The sequence below is a fragment of the Ursus arctos genome, unplaced genomic scaffold (genome assembly GCF_023065955.2).
Source record: "Ursus arctos isolate Adak ecotype North America unplaced genomic scaffold, UrsArc2.0 scaffold_30, whole genome shotgun sequence".
Taxonomy (NCBI): Eukaryota; Metazoa; Chordata; class Mammalia; order Carnivora; family Ursidae; genus Ursus; species Ursus arctos.
Genome location: NW_026622986.1, coordinates 8,888,900 through 8,905,960, shown reverse-complemented (window position 1 = coordinate 8,905,960; position 17,061 = coordinate 8,888,900). Strand labels below are relative to the sequence as shown.

The 17,061-nt window shown below is 36.3% G+C and overlaps 1 protein-coding gene across 4 annotated transcripts in view; it reads left to right on the top strand.

The window, feature by feature from the left end:
• MTPAP (mitochondrial poly(A) polymerase) overlaps positions 1–11,548 on the top strand; it is a 28,952-nt gene extending 17,404 nt beyond the window's left edge. The window contains exons 7-11 of one of the 4 annotated variants that reach the window (XR_007190095.2): positions 5,561–5,653; positions 5,736–5,809; positions 7,458–8,168; positions 9,848–9,938; positions 10,029–11,548. Coding sequence is in view for 1 of the 4 variants with exons in the window: in XM_026483498.4 (XP_026339283.1) it covers positions 5,561–5,653; positions 5,736–5,809; positions 7,458–7,820 (530 nt within the window). In the remaining 3 variants the exon portion in view is untranslated. Of the gene's footprint in view, positions 1–5,560; positions 5,654–5,735; positions 5,810–7,457; positions 8,221–9,847; positions 9,939–10,008 lie in introns of those variants that run through there. The other 3 variants (XR_007190094.2, XR_006408149.3, XM_026483498.4) reach the window with 3 other exon arrangements.
• Positions 11,549–17,061: the final 5,513 nt, after the last annotated feature.

Below are 17,061 nucleotides of genomic sequence, written 5' to 3'. Positions count from 1 at the left end.
AAAATATTTTTAATTCTACTTTTGATGGACATGTGAATCATTTATAGTTTGGGACCATGACAGGTAATTGCTAATATCATTCTAGCACATTTCTTTTGGTGAGCACAGGCACTCCTATTTGTCAAGTATAAACTAGGAATAGAATTTCTGAGTCTTGGGATTTGGGTATATTCAGCTTCAATAGACACTACCAAACAGTTTTCCAAAGTGTAAACTCCCACAGGCATTATGGACAAGTTCTAATTGCTCTGTATCTTTGCCAGCACATGGTATTATCTTGTTTTTATGGTAGCTGTTCTTAAATGCATGTGTAGTGGCAGCACGGTGTGTTTTGATTTTCTTTTCCCTAATGACTAATGAAGTTGAGCACCTTTTCATATCTACATCAGTCATTTGGGTAATTCTTGTGATGTTTCTTTAAGTCTTTTGCCTGTTTTTCTCTTGGCCTGTCTTTCTTAAAGATTCATTTATAGGAATTCTTTATATATTCTGCATATGAGTCCTTTGTCGCATGTTACGAATTTATGTGTAGATCTTTATATCTCAAATAAATACATACTGTGGTTCCCTTTTCACTCTCTTAATGCTGTTTGGTGAAAAGGACTGAATTTTAAAGTTCAGTTCTATCAAAGTACAGATTTACATAGTAGGTAAAGAGTAAAATATTCTATATACTTGTTAACGATAACTCACACTCTGAGCCTGTGCCTTCTGTTCCTGTTGCCTCGCTCTGCAGGCAACCGCTTTTAACTCTTAACTGATCTGTTTGCTACTATAAACTATATCTTCAAAATAAAGTGTTTTAATTTCTGTATTTAACTGGGGAGTGTATTTGGCATATACAACATTATATTGGTTTTAGATGTAGAGCTTGGTGATTCAGTATTTGTATATGTTGCAAAATGATGACCATGTTTTTTGATTTTCAGTTTTAGGCATTTGTATGACTTCCCTTTATGGAAGAAGAGGAATTACCTTTTTTTCCTCACCTTACACACATCTCTTCCATCCCTCATATTCTGAATATGGCTATGGCTTAATTTTGCTATGCAGTTTTTATACTATTATGACTATGTAAATGCTATTCCTGTTTAATCTATGGAGTAAACTAAAATTAATTTCCTTTCCTGCCCAACTTTTTCTACTCTTTGGAGTTAATAGTTTTTAATACTACTTATTTTCTCGTTTGCTTAGTTTTTTATGTACTTAACACTACTTGAATCTCTGGCTTGCTACTAGTTGTCCAAATCTTGTGTCAAAACAGTCAATCATCAAATATTCTATTAATTAATTCTTTATGTAGCCTCTATTTCCAAATAGTTCTTTTTTCTTCATTTTATTTCATTTTTCATTTTAAGTTTAGTGTCATGTTAGTGACCTTCCTCAGGTGTCTGATAATCTTTGACTTTCCGCCCATGGTTGAGTTAGGAACTAAAAAGTTCATTTGAATCTCTGAGCTTAGGTGGGGCTTGTTGACTATGAGCTTCATTGTAGGGTAATGTAGCTGGACTGTTTTATTGGTGGGCACTTTTTATGCCACTATCTCTGAGTCATTCCTCTTGAGCTAGTCACATTCCCCAGAAATAACTCTTAATATTTTTCTGGAAGAAAAGACCCTGTTACTAGCATGCTGTCACTCTGACATTTACTACGCTTTTGTTCACTTACTGTTGCTTTTAGAACAATTTTCCTACCCTCAGCTGTGTCTCCTATCTCTCTGTGTAGATACCCTTTCTTTTGCCCTCTCCAAAGTAAGCCTAAGGTTTTCTGTCAGGGAAGAAGAGATCTGGGGGAGTCTAACTGCTCCTTCAACCATCAAGCTTCCCGTCCCGGTGCTTCCAGTCAGACCTGGTGCTTACAGCTCCTGAGTTGTTGGGAGCTCTCCCTTGTAGATCGGGTTTTTTCTTGGCTTTCTTTACTGCTAGTTTAGGATTCAGTCTTTTCAGATCTCCTGTCTTTGCTACTTGTCCATCTCTTCTTCAACTGAAAAATTTTTGGTTGTTCCTATTTTTTCTGTTCTCCACCTTTAAGATTTTGTGTCATTTTACTCTCATTTCCTTGGTATTTTGGGAGGGGTGAGGGTAGATGCTTGTGTTCATTTTATCATCTTTACCCCACAGCATGTGCTCTTAACCAGTATATAGGCTCCCGCTTCGAGAGGCTGAGTGTTATTGGAGCATATGGCGTGGTGGGAGAAGCAGGTAGAACTTTACCCTGTCTGTTGATGAGCATAAGTGATTAATAGGGAACAGTCTATATTATGGATGTGCACATGTGAAGAATACTGTCTGAGTCACAGTCTGGAGTTGAGTGAGCTATGAGGCAATAAATAAAGCTCCTTTGAAACATGGATATAACCGTAACACTTACATTCTTCACAAGGTTAGATCCGAGTATTTGAGAGCAGTTGCTGGAATGTGCATTTCAGAAAGCATTCTGGCTGGGTGTGTTAGAAGGAAACGAAATGGCAATGTGTCTAAGTGTATAGCGCCTCGCCCCCTCGTATTAAACAGTCTGCATGAATTAGTACAGCAGGGATCACCTATTGGCTTCTCCTGTTCAGTTACTGCTGATCCATGGCATACTGGAAGGCTCGGACCTGTTAATAGTTATAATAGAAGCCGAATATAGTTGTATGACTTTTAGCTATTCAAGCTTTGTTCCAGTAAGCTCCTCTTACAAAAATAGGACATCATAAAAGATTTGTTATCAAAGAAAAAAAATGCCTTCTGAAGAACTTTGTGCCTGTTATGCCCCTTACATATGTGCCTGTCCACTTCAGGTGACTTGCTAGAAATACATGTAGCTGGCATAGTGTAGATTTTGCTCTTTTGACTGGAAAGATTAACCTAAATAATTATACAACCCATAGACATGATATTCTGTACTGCAATACCTGAGTAATTTATTAAGAGTGCCAGTAATGATCTCTGTGACTAATTATGAATTACAATGGTATGGATATCAGTTCCCTGAAAAAGTGTGGGTAAGTTATCAGTCTGGCTATGTCTGTGAGAACGTTACTCAGTGAATTTTATTTGTCATGTACACTGCGCCGAAAAAGAGTAATGGATGTACCAATCCATGAGGCTCTAAGGTTTCCAAAGGAAGCAAGGAAATCAAATTTAGTAAATACATAACCTTACTTTTCCATAGTTTCTAAGTTCACTGAAGGTGAAGGTGAAGGAATGTGTCGTCAAGCTCCTAATATGAGTTAATTAAGGTGCTTACCTGGCTCTTTTCCTCGCGACTGACAGTTTGTATTTACTTACACATTTTTGTCACTGTTTCACACAGTACTTCTAAGAAAAGAGTGCCACGGGTTTAAACTAATAGTGATAGGGTTCATATGTCTGAATAGGTTGAGAGTCATTTTTCTATTGCAGCACTATCCAGTAGAACTTTCTGTGATGATGGAAATGTTCTAAATCCATGTTGTGTGTAGTAGGGTAGGCACTGGTCACTTGTGGCTGTTGGGCACTTGAAGTATGATTAGTGTGGTCGAGGAACTGAAGTTTTTATTTTAATAGCCACATGTTGCTGGTGGCTATTATATTGGACCGTGTGGATGTTGTCTGGGTGTTACAGTAGACAAATGGTGGAGAGAGGATAGGAGGGGAAAGACTTGACAGCCAACCTGCTAGGTTTGAATGCCTTAGGGATTTTGAAAAAACAAAGATGGACCTATCTTACATCAGGGTTACTTTTTTTTTTTCCTTCAAGTTTTAATACTTTCTGTTAAAAACCCTTCTGGTGAAGACCAGCGATCACAGAGGCAGTCTCAGTTTTTCATTATTGTACAGTTCTAGAAATATTTTAATGTGGACCTCATTTTTCTATAGTAGTAATGCTTTAATTGGAAATATGTTTGTGAAAAAAGACACAGCAGCTGAAAGAACATTAATATATATGATTGGCACTGTGTCACAAGAAATATAACTGCTAATGATTTGAAAGAGTAAAACGTGTCTGGGTCCCATAAAAAATAGATCTAAGTGTGGGGTGCCTTGGTGGCTCAGTCGGTTAAGCATCTGACTTCGACTTCAGTCATGATCTCAGGGTCCCAGGATGGAGCAGAGCGTCAGGCTCCACCGTCAGAAATCAAGGTTGTCCCCCCCACCCACGCACACACTCTTGTGCGCGCTCTCTCCCCCTCTCTCAAATAAATAAATAAAATCTTTTTAAAAAAATAGTTCTAAGTGTAACTGTAAGTTCTTTAGGGTACCACAGTTGCATAATAGATGACATAAAATTTGCTATTAAAATTAGTATGTGGGGTGCCTGGGTGGCTCAGTTCGTTAAGCATCCAACTCTTGGTTTCCACTCAAGTCGTGATCTCAGGGTCTTGGAATTGAACCCCACATCAGGCTCTGCTCAGCGCAGTCTACTTTCCCTCTCCCCCTGCCTGTTACCATGCGCACATTCTTTCTAAATAAATAAATCTTTTTAAATAATAAAATTAATATGTTAGAATCTAGTGTAACTTTTGAGAAATTATATTAATAACCCAAGTCTTAACAAAAAATACCAAAACCACAAAAAAAGGGAGACAAAAATTAGAAGGACCCTTATTTATCTCTTTCTGATTTCTATATTTAATCCCCCTGTTGGGGATTATAACATTCAAACTATCATTGATCGTTCAGATTACTGGCTATGTGTCTGCTGTATGCTAGACACTTGTGGCTAGACTGGTTGTGGAGAGAGGGAGTAGTGACTGGGACAGTGACATTTGTAATCCCAGACTGGGGTAGGGGAGTGGGCAACGTGCATACATAATCACAGTGTAGTCAGATGAGTGCTCATGGAGTGTGAAATAACTAACGGAGGAGGATGGCCAGCTTGGAGTTAGGAAATGCTGTCAGATGAAGTGGCTGTTAATTCGATTTTCGAAGAGTGGGAATTTGCCTGCTGTTGTACGGTGGAAGGTAGATTAGAGTGGGTGAGGGATTTCATGCTGGCTGTATATTTATCATGAGGGGAATGATTCCTTCTGAAGATACAAATACTATTAGAAAAGGTGAATGCGTAAGTCCAGGGTGCTGTTTACTTTGTGGTAGTGAATTCTAGTTGCTAGAGTACTGCATTTTAGAAATTACCAGAAGCTCTTCAAAACTCTTAGAGCATTCAGTTTGTGTCATGGATGAATTGTTGAAAATATATGCATGAAGGGGTGATAAGGATGGAAATGGAGGGGAAATTAAATGTTATTGATCAAAGATAGAGCCAAGATTTGAGTTGGTGAAAGATGGGAACTATCTACATTTTCATTTATAACTGAAAAACTGATGACCTCAAAAGATAGATTAAGAATCGTTGGGTTGTTGATGGACAATTTTAGTATGTTAAAAAAAATGAAATGCTAATTTCACTGTACTATAATTAGTCTCAAATCTTTTTGGTAAGGAGTTTTAAATCCTATTAACTGTAAATATATATAACACTGACTAATAAAAGGACACATTAATCTGTAACTTTGATTTGGTTAGTTATAGATTCCTTTTCTGAAGTAGGCAATATCTTTGAAACATGAAATATTTTCCATTTCTGTTTTTTGAAGATGCAGAAGATAAATGTATAATAGAAGGCCACAACTGTACATTTATTCGTGACTTGAATAGAATTAAACCTTCAGGAAACACAGAAACACTAGGTAGGTGTTTTTTTCTTTTTGTTTGTTTGTTTTTAATTGAAACAGACCTTCCTCTTATTTTCCTTGTTTTATTTTCTTGCAGAATCACTATTGAAAGAATTTTTTGAATATTTTGGCAATTTCGCTTTCAACAAAAATTCTATTAATATTCGACAGGTAAATAATATTTTAATATTTGATGACTAAGTGTCTGGTCTTCTGCTGTACTAGTATTTAATTAGTTTTCTAAGTACTCTAATGTGTTAGTGTATTTCAACTCCACTGTAATAGATAGTAATAAGGAAACTGATGCCTAGAGGAGCTGCATAAGATCATTCATCTAGTTATTTGGAAGAGCAAAAGCCAGCTGTTTCGGCGTCTGATACTGCATCCTTCAAAATGTGGAATACATTCTGAAAAATTTTTGGGAAAACATAATTTTATCTGCAGTTCTTGTTAAACTGCTTTTGTGTTCATGGGAGACGTAGGATACGTAGCCCTATAGATTTTGGTGATTCAATTTGAGCTCTAAATTTATTTAGGCAAATGAAGTTATGATTTTGGTTCATATGAATAGCTGGAATAATAGACTTTTTTTTTTTTTTTTTTTTTTTAAAGAAAATCCAGAGCAGAACCCTAGGCAAAATTTGTTATCAAGTGAGGGATACTTGACGTAGCTGTTTGGGTTTATTCTGTTTATGATTTGGGTACTTGGTTACAACCATTGTAAGATTGGCTACATAAAACACATAATCAGATACTCTCTTTTTGTTGTTTTATTCAGCTCTTCCTTTTTTCATTCTTGCCTCTTATCCTGCTCATGGAAATTTTGTTTAACAACAACAAAAAAGTGTGGGGAAGGGAGAAGGAGGGGACACAGAGCTCTGGAGTGCAAGCTAATATGGCATTAGATTCCATATGAGGAAAAGGTCACTGATCACATGAAGTTCTTTATCCTTTTCGTACTCTTACCCCGAGGTGTCAGAGATGATGGACAGGCAGGACCCCTGCTGGGCAGGGCAGGAGAGAAGTTAGGGAATATAGAGGTGCTGCTCACATTGGAGAATCTTGGCCATTTGTTTTGTTAATATTTTAGTAATACATGTGATATCATTTGAAAGAGGAAAAAATTATATATGCTAATGCGTCACTGCTGGTCATATGAGTCACAACTTTAGCTTTTCTTTTTATTTCTGTGGGATGTTGTCTTACCTGTCGGAGCCTTATATGAGTTGGATCTTTAGGAATGTAATAGGAAACTTTCAGTGTTTTAAAATGAATAATGAATAATCCTTTGTTCCTTCTCTTACTCTCTAACGTTATTCTTGGGAAACATTAATTACTGTATCTAATTTAAGGATTCTAATTTTGTGTGCTTCTATTACGTTTTTAGCAAGTCTCAAAAATAAGTGTGTCTTCATTTTATTTTCTGCTATGTTTCATTTTTTTCCCTTCCTTGCTTTATCCTCTTAGGTCAAAGTTGATACTTTAAGAATATTTCTGTTGATTGAGTTAGTCTAGATATACGTCTCATCTGAGCATCATCATCCATAGCTCATAAACCTAATTTATTTTTCTCTAAAGAATAATTGCAGAACTATAGTGGTAAAAAAAAATCAGAAGTACACACACAGACACACAGAGATACATACACACAAATACATAGCATGTATACATACCCAGTTCTCTTAGGAAAGCAATTCTTTACTCTGCAAAGTAAATGCTGGGATTTTCCCTGTTTTTGACATTTTATTAAACTAAATTGTTCTTACAGCTGAGCCTTTCATATATTTATACATTTTGTCTTCCTTATGATAATCTGTAGGGAAGGGAACAAAACAAACCTGAGTGTTCTCCACTGCACATTCAGAATCCTTTTGAAACTTCTCTCAACATCAGCAAAAATGTAAATCAAAGCCAGCTACAAAAATTTGTAGATCTGGCCAGAGAAAGTGCCTGGATTTTAAGTCAGGAAGATAAAGATCGCCCTTCCCCATCAAGTAATCAGCCGTGGGGGCTGGCAATGCTGCTGCAGCCTTCTGTGGTAAGTAGTGTGTCTCTTGCCAAGAAGAAAAGGAGGAAGCCTGCAAGTGAAAGAATTAAAAATTTGCTGGAATCCATAAAAAGTCACAGTCCTGAAAATGACACAGACACCAATGGGAAGAGAACGGTCAGTACTCAGGCATAGCGGGTGCCTCCTTTGCTTGAAGAACTGGTGTTCTCGGAGAAAATGCTCTTGGACTGCCTGTGAAACCTGGTGTGAAACTTTCATATATACCCATTTTCATCTGATGTCTCTTTTCGTGATCTTCTCACTGGGCTTCTTTCTGGTCTGAAATTCTGGGACATTTTCAGTCTGATAAGACTCAGATCCATCGGCACTTGAGAACGGCCGCCACAAGGAATAAGTGATAGAGGATTGGAAGGGACTTCAGATCAACTATACAAAGCAAGTGGTAAAAATCCGTTTTAGAATCAAACCATCATTGATTTCTACATTAGGCCCTGGATGGAAATCATTTAAAAGGACTTCTGGGTATGTACATATGTAGTCTGTGAATACAATAAAGCTTCAGAATTTGCTAGTACTCCTTAGTATGTATTTTTGTATTTTTCAAGCGAAGTGCTCTTATTGACATATAAATTAAAATAGGTTCTCCTGTTTTATTTCATATATAAATTAGAACAGATTTCCCAAAATGTTCATGTTTTTAAAAGATACGAATGCAGACACTTCATTCACTACCATCTAAGCCAGATACATAAAATATTGGTACATTGTAGATATTAGGTACTTTTTCTGTTTTCAAAAATAAAACCCTGTTTCTACTATATGATATTCTCAGTATCCTTTTTCTTATCTTTTGAAACCTCCTTTCTTCCTGATCAAAACAGATACATATGGAAATGTAATTTCCATACATTCCCTGTGGAGTAACGTTTGGTTTCAGAAGCCAATAAAATAGTGCTTGAAAACAGGGGCTTCCTGGTAAATTACTCAGCCTCTCAGGGCCCCTGTTGTTTTCTCTGTTAAAAAGGGCTGGTAATAGTGCCTACTTCACAGATTTCTGTGAAGATTACATGAGGTACGTAAGAAAGTGCTGGAGTCTGGCATGTTAGGCGTGTTACTTTTATTTTTTGATTTTCGTGGTATATAAGTTGTCATTCTTGCTACTCAGAATTCAGATTTACAGTTTCTAGTGGTTGTCAAAATCGTTTCCCATCTGAATTTTAGGTCAGAAACTCTAAGGCGCTCTGCTTGGGATATTTTGGGGGACTCACTAATAGAATCGTTACGAAGCAGTGGAGTTCTGTGCTCATGTGGCTGTGCTGTTTTGATTTCACATCTGAAACCAACAGACATGTGTCTGTATTCTTTAATATATATGTGGCATTCTTTTATACAAACAAGTAGCAGTGTTCTTTTATACAGTTCTTTTAAAAGCCATTTTTCATTTGTTCTTTAATTAGGTTTACTCTCTTGGGCTAGAATCTGTACTAAGAATTAAAAAGAGGTTTAAAAAGCGTAATTACGTTAGAGTTTCTAAATGAAGTGATTTTCTGTTCCCAGATATTTGATTGGACGTCTTCTTTTTTAGGTTGTTGTTAAGTCGAAAATGATCATTTAGGCACATAAAATATGGGTTGGCGTTTTCTTTCTTTCTTTTTTTTCCTTGGTAATCTCTGGAACAACTCCGAACGCTGTAGGTTTGTGTTACTTTTCAGGCTGAGATTTAATTATGTGATGAATTTTAATCTACAAAGATCTTTTAATCTAAAGTTTTAGTTCTAGTCAACTGAACATAGACTACAAACAAATTTAATGTTTTCTCATAAGTTCTTTGTATCACCTCCCAAATTTGTAAAACGTCTTTATTACATATTAGAGATAATCTGCTCTTGCTTGTCATTGCCACTTTTTACTTAAAACTGATTGTAGCAATAAGGTCAGGAAAAAGTTTTGTCCAAGGCGTTTCTTTTCTAGCTGATTGTTACCAAGCTTCCATTGAGTAGCCTTCATCTACAATGAGTTTTGCTCAGTATGTGAAAGAATGAGCCTACCTAGATGAGATCGATGGCACTTCTACATTGTTCCGGATTTTATGGCCCACTAGTGTAATTCCTGGAGTCACTACCCATCCTTAGGAAATTAGAGAATTGGCCAGAGGCATTCTAGGAAAAAATCTATAATCTATCTCATTCACAAATCTCTAGGGATCCCAGAGGAGAAGAGAGACTCAGTCGAAGTAGGCTGCTGTCATTTACTACCTACCTCTTCTTCCTTTTGCTCAGAGGCTGTAGTCAGGTGAGAACAGAATTAGAATTGTTTCAAGTTACGTCGTGTTCCTAGAAATTCCTTGACCTTTAAAGTACAGCTCTGTTCAATTCCTTACAGCCTGCTGGTACCACAGTAGGGAAAAGCTACATTTGCATGTGTCGTTTAAGCCAACACAGGGAACATCCGCAGCAAAGCCCGCAGGAAGAGCCACCAGGCAGTCACAGCTTGGCCGCGTAGCAGCTCTGCGCTTGCCAGAGTTTGGCAATCAGTTGGTGAGTAGCTGTCCTCCGGTCGCCATTCTGTCCCTTCAGGAAACCTTGTAGGAGTGCAGCGTTCAAAACGCCATAGAAGTGAATAAATCATTTTTGCCTCAGATGATCAGAGAAAGCTTCATTGATGAATAGCGTAGGTAGATCTCGAAAGGATAGGTAGACTGTGAGAGGGGCATAGGGCTTACTGTTCTGGGAAAAGGAGGACGGCCTGAGGAAGAGTCAGGAAGAGGGAAGTGTATTTGGACAACTGGCAGTTTGGGTGGGTTGGGACGTAGTTTTTACCGTGATACTCAAAACTGTTCAGGTTGAGTGCGATCGTGACGGGCTTCCAATGGCAAGGTAAGGAAGTTGAGTGTATTTTCACTGGTAAGCTATTGAAGGTTGCTGTGGAAAAATAATAAAAATTAAGGCAGTGCTTTTAGATGATCTGTTCATACCAAGTACTTTTAGATCACTGCTCCTTTTTTGCAAATTTGAGTTCCATGGATCTCATCAGTAAGTTAGATAAAATTTGGCTGTTAAATTTTCCATAAAGGTCCAGAAGCTGACCCCCATATACCTCAGAGGAGTCTTTCTTCTTAATATTTAATAAGGAAATTAAGTAGTTTTTAAAGTTATCGTCAGGAAATAACCAGGTCATGACACACGATTTCATGTAAAGCCTTATTAATGAGAAATTCTTTGCAATATATACTTGGAATGAAAGTATAACCAAAAATCACTTTTCACCTCGGGATGATGTTGGAAAATTTATTTGAAATACTTGAAAGGCTTATTTTGGTTTCATGTAGAGTTCAGTTGTGAATACATATTCCAAAGAATATAAACATTACAGTGTTCCTCTGGAATTCCCATGGAGCAACTCCCAGAAAATGTCTATTTTAGATAGAATCTTTAATCTGTAATATGTATAGTACAGGATATATAAAATCAACACAAATTATTTAAAATTATTTAAAAATATACTATCGGTACGTTATCTGTGGTATGTATATCCCACCCACCTTCAAGAACTCAGTGGAGTCAAGGCTAGATAGATTAAAGGCATTACTCACTTTTTCTGTCTACTCTTAGATGAATGCACTTAAACTTATCTTGCCCCTGTGGTAAAGTTTCGAAGCTGTTAGCACGTAGGGCTGAAACGTTTTAAAAGAGGGTATTGGAAGGATTCAACTTGAATAATAAATGCTATACTTTGAAGCCAATATAATGTGGTATAATACCTATTTTGGAATAGGCCAAGGCAAAATTAAGAAAAAATATGTTATTTATTGTTATTTTTTCTGAGTTTATTTTGAATTATGGCACGCTGAAAACTTACTGTGATGAATGCTGTTGAATAAAGTGGCCTCAAATTAACGAAAAGATTACAGATCAGGTCTGTGTTATGTTCTGGGTTACCAAAATTCTTTAACTTGTTAACTTGTTATGTACAATGCAAGTCCTACATTTTTGAAGCTTTCCCTGTTACAAAGTTACTGATATTTGGCTTAGATTAATGCAGTTTAATGATTAGGATTTTAATTAATCTTTGCTGAGTTTACACATGGACTTGGAGAGTGGTGTAAAATAGCATATTGACATGTTCTGTCTCCCAAAAATTAGCAGTAAAAGGTGGATTATGAAGCTGACTTATGAGATGGAATTTGAAACTCAAAGGCTGTTTTTTTGTTTTTTTTAAATTCCATCTAAAATGTGTATTGTAATTCTATAAATACACTTATCAAGATAAAACACACAAGCTTCACTTTGCTATTCTTCGTTAACAACTAGTTTTGGTGATTTAGAAGGGCTGTTGTTAATGATTTGTGTGATAACGTCTCTTCACATCCCCCTCTTTCCCATTCTCTAATAGTCCCAGCAGTAAAAATCTTTGGAGTTTCCCTGCTTGATTTCTTGGCATTACTGATTAGAAAATTCAGTTATAAATATTGACTTTATGTAATTGACTTTTTAAAAAAGAGAACCATAATACCTTTTGCATATTTTTATATTTGACTCGTTCACCTTTTTTTTTTTTTTTTAAAGATTATTTATTTGAGAGAGAGAGTGAGCACACGAGTAGGGGGAGAGGCAGGGGGTGAGAGAGAAAGGAGAGAAGCAGACTCCCACTGAGCAGGGGGGGTAGATGTGTGACTTGATCCCAGGACTCTGGGATCATGACTTGAGCAGAAAAGGCAGACGCTTAACCGACAGAGCCACCCAGGCATCCCATCGTTTACCTTTTTTTCTTCTTTTTTTTTTTAAAGAAGTAACTGTGCTTAGCATAACAGTGAGTGGTAGCACTTCATTTATCTTTTGATGACCAGTAAGATGGGTTCAAATAAACAGTTTACAGATAACATTGATTCCCATAGCTTCATCATCCCTTCTGGGCATAGGGCTGTCAAATCATTGTCTCAGTCCCACCCGCTAGTACTTGATGTTGATCGTACCCTGGACTTTGTGCCCTAACAGTCGCTCCTCACCTCCAGTTCAGCCTGCGTTGAGTTAAAATTATCTTCTTCTTTAAAATTGACTAACCTCATAATTTGCCTATTTCTGTGGTTAGTGCTGTTATTGTCTGCCACTGCAGCTCAAATGCTGGGATCCTTTTAGACTCTGTTTTTTCCCCTTTGTTTGGTTAATCTTTTTCTGATTCTGTTGCCATTAGCTTAGTTCATATGTTGATTACCTCTCCTAATGTAATGCAATAGTCTATTAGCTTGTTTTTTAACCTAATGATTTCCCTCCTCCATCTACACATTTAAATTTAATTTTCAAATGGGTAGGATTTAAGAGAGTACATGTATGATAAATGAGTATGAAATTATATTTGTGTGTTTCTGAGGATAACTTGGAATTGTACAGAGCTTTAAGGTCGTTCTGAATATCCGTGAAAATTTTTGTACAGGTGTATGAAAAGGATACTGTTTAAAGGTTTTAATTAGTTAGGATTTTTTCTGTAACATCCAAAAGGTATGTTCTGTTTATAAGCTTCACTGATTTCTTAAAGTTTTCAGACTTCTCTAATAATGACACTTAATCCCCAAATACTGGTTCAATAGAGTCATTCATTCAATAACCATGTTTACTATGTACCAGACACCGTAAATCAAGACACATTGCTTACCAAGAGATATGAGAGGTTTGAATTACTGGAAAAATGATTTTTGTTCTTGAATAGAAAAGCTTAGGATAAGGGTAATGTTTTACTCATATTTATCAATTAATAATGATGCAGTCAGTTAAAATCCTGTAAGGATTTTTAAATGTGAAAGTCATCAGAAGTATATTACGAAGAATAATCATACAGGAACAGCTAGGAGAAATTTTTTAATTTGGTAAATAACTTATTACAATATAAGACATAAGTAAGTGAAACAGAATGGTACTGGTTTGCGATAGACAAGTCCGTGAAATCCCAGAAACGGATTCAGGATATATGTGGGAATTCAGCACTTCAAGTCAGTAGAAACATGGATTATTCAATAATTTGTGTTGGGACAGCTGATAGCTATTGGAAAAAAAAAAAGTAGTTTTATCCCATTCTCACTCTTTTAAATTCCAGACGAGTTGGAATTTAAATGCGAAGGTGGGAAAAATGAAATCGTAAAGTACTAAAAGAAACCGTGGATGAACATTATAAATGTGAAGTAGGGAAGTATGTCTTTTCAAGTAGGACATGTGCTGATAAAAGAATGTATTGATAGATTTGGCTACTTTAAAACAGAAAGCTGTGCCACAAGACAACCACAAACAAAATGAAGAGTTCTGGCAACTAATGAGAAGGGGCTGGTTTTTCTAATACATAATAAGATCTGTAAATCTAGAAGTAATAGGCAAAAACAAAGACAAAGATCACAGAAGCAACTAAAATGCGCATGTAAGTAGTAAAGGTGGTCAAGTGTACCAGTAATTCAATAAAACTATTATGGAGACTTTTGAACAAAGTAAACTGAAGAGTACAATGAATTTGCATGAATCTATCACTTATTTCGACACTTATGGCAAATCGTGTTTAACTTATAACCCTGTTACTTGCCTCTTTTGTATTAAGCAAATTTCAGTCATTCAACTATTTCATCTATAAATGTGTAATCTCCAAAAGAGACTTTTTCTAACACAATCACAAACCATTATTAAATCTAAACGGAACAAGGAAAAACAATAATTCTTTAATATCATCACATCCAGTTAGTGTTCAGGTTGTCTTACAGATCTCACTGTTGTTTTTTTTTCCCCAGGACATATGTTTGAGTCGGGATCCGGTTACTGTCCACATACTGTGATTGGTTGGTTTGGTTCTGCAGTCTCTTTAATCTTTAGGTTTCTGTTTCCCTCTAATTCCTTACAATTTATTGAAGATAATGGGTTGTCTTAATGAGTTTCCCACATCATGGATTGTGTGGATTATGTCAGCCCATATGATGATGTGCTGTGGAGTTGGTCAGCATTAGCTGAATGACCTAAAAATTATTTTTATCACTTTTAGAAAACTTTCAACCATACTTTATTGTGTATTTTCTATCCCTTTCCCCTCCATCTTCACTCTGGATATTTCTTTCTGAAACTGTGTTTCAGTTTACTATTCTTTTTTTTTCTTAAGCTGTGTTGAGTTTTTTAAACCCATTCACTGAATTATCATCTTTAGTAGTCCCCCCCCCCCCCCCCCCCCGGTTCTAGAATATCCACTTGGTACTTTGAAAATTTTTTTCTAATTTTCTGACTAAATTTTCAGGCTTGTCTGATTTTCTTGTATTAAATAGTCACTTTAAAGTCTGTGTATGATAAGTGGATATCTGCTGCCCTGTGGTTCTCTCTGTTTTTCATGATGTTGATTTCTCTCCTAGTACACCTAGTCATTTTGTGTGTTGACATTGTATGTGAAAGAGAGCAGGGATTATTTCCGGGAGATGGTGTCTTCCTTCAGAATTGATTTGGTTTTGCTTTCAGAAGGCAGGTAAGGGTACTTAGGATCTTGAATCACCTTAATCAAGAAAGGGCTTGAGATTCTGAAGTTGGATTCAGTTCCTGATTCTGGGTACTCTTTACTCTCAGAGTGTGTCCCCATCCAAAACCGGAAGCCTTTACCAGAGTCCTTTCTCCTTGATAAGCCCTGAACTTTTTGTCCCCTTTCCTGTGAGTCTTTTGAAAGTTCTCCTCAGCCTGCCTCATCCACAGATGTCCCTATGGGAATAGTAGCCCTAGATGTTGGGCTTACCTGTGTACGTTTACTTCTCCGCTGTCCTGTAATTTTTCACTGCCTTGTTGGCATTTGGATGCTTTCAAGTAGCTGCCCTTGGTTTTGCCCACCTTTACTAGTGTTCAGGGAGTTGGCGTTTATTACCTAGTGTGCCATTACATTGAATTCTTTGTGATTCCTATATATATACATATATTTTAACCTTATAGAAATGCTACATACTATTCATTTCATTTGCTTCCTTGTAAGGAGCTTCCACATGCTGTCTCACTTACCAACATGTGTTGAGTTGGGCTTTGGGTAACAGTGTGAACACCTGTCTGCAGTGAATGCCTAATTCACCAGTAAGGAAAGAGGGCACTGCAAATGTTGTTTCATGCTGTGTTTCAGAAATTGCTTTTATTTCTGGACTGTGATTATTTCTGGACTGTGATTTCCTCATGCAGGATTTTGTACATGCCAGTTCAAAGTTTAAATTTATGCCATGTGTGAATACGTGCAAAATGCCCAAATAAGAATGGGGAAAATATCTTCTTTTTCCAGCCGTCTTGAGACACCTCAAACAACTATGAAATACAATTTTTCTTCCAGTTTTCCAAAATATTTCTTTGGGTTGAGACCAAGAATGAGGTATTTTTGGCCAAAATGCTTCTTAAAAATTTTATGATTTTATAAGAAGAAATTTTCTTTTGAACTTCAAGCATATGTTATTATCATGGTATCTTATTCATGAACACAGCCATTTCAGTGTGTTTTTACATCAGTGAAATAATTTAGGTGTTCTGTATTATTATGAGTCAGTTATTTCTCTGACGTTTGGCCATTTCATATTCGTTGTTTTTCTGCTATCTTATCAGCCTATGTTTGTGTAGGTAACAGAACTAGCAATTAAAAATAGCCGTCATTATTTTGAGTAGGTTTTCAACCTTGTGTTTATGGTTTGCTGCATATAGTCTAACATTACTATATTGCCAGAGACTTTCATACAGGTCTTTAAATATTTAATAAAACCATTTTGAAAACTGAAATTATTTGATGTTTTTATCTTGATTGCTCTGAACAAAGACCATACTTCAAACTTCCCCTTGATGCTTCAGGATGAAAGTCGGGTTAAGCAATATTTGAATTTAAATGTGGTTTAAAACATTTCTTAATTCTGAAGTCCTTTGTAGTCTTTATTTTCCAAGCAATATTAGCTGTATTTGATCTCTTAGATGAAGAAAGATTTGACTGTGATTAAATATGTGCAGTGCCATCCCGGAGTAAACTTTATTCATAGATTAATAAAATCTGTCCGGCATGATTTAGAAGAAGATATTTTAGGCCATTAAATTTCGTTACATAAGCTACAGTCTGTTTTAAATTCTGTGCACTAAAATCTGTTTTGCTTTAAAAAAAAAAAAAAAAAGGTCATTACGCTGGGAAATGTGGAGTATTTGTTTTCCAAAACCATCAAAAGCATGCTTAGTCACTCATTTAGGAAAATTTGGAAGTACTAGTTTTAGCCTTTCAACTTAATGACAGTTACTATCATTGTCTAATTTTCTTCTCTGTACTTAAAAGCCTTCAGAACATGCTAATAATTGATTTGACTACATGCTTTTTTTGGTGCCTCTGTGGTTCAAATGCTATTCCCTTCTCAGACAGGAAGTAAACTATAAAGTAAAGGAATCTAGCACCCTACCCGGCGTAT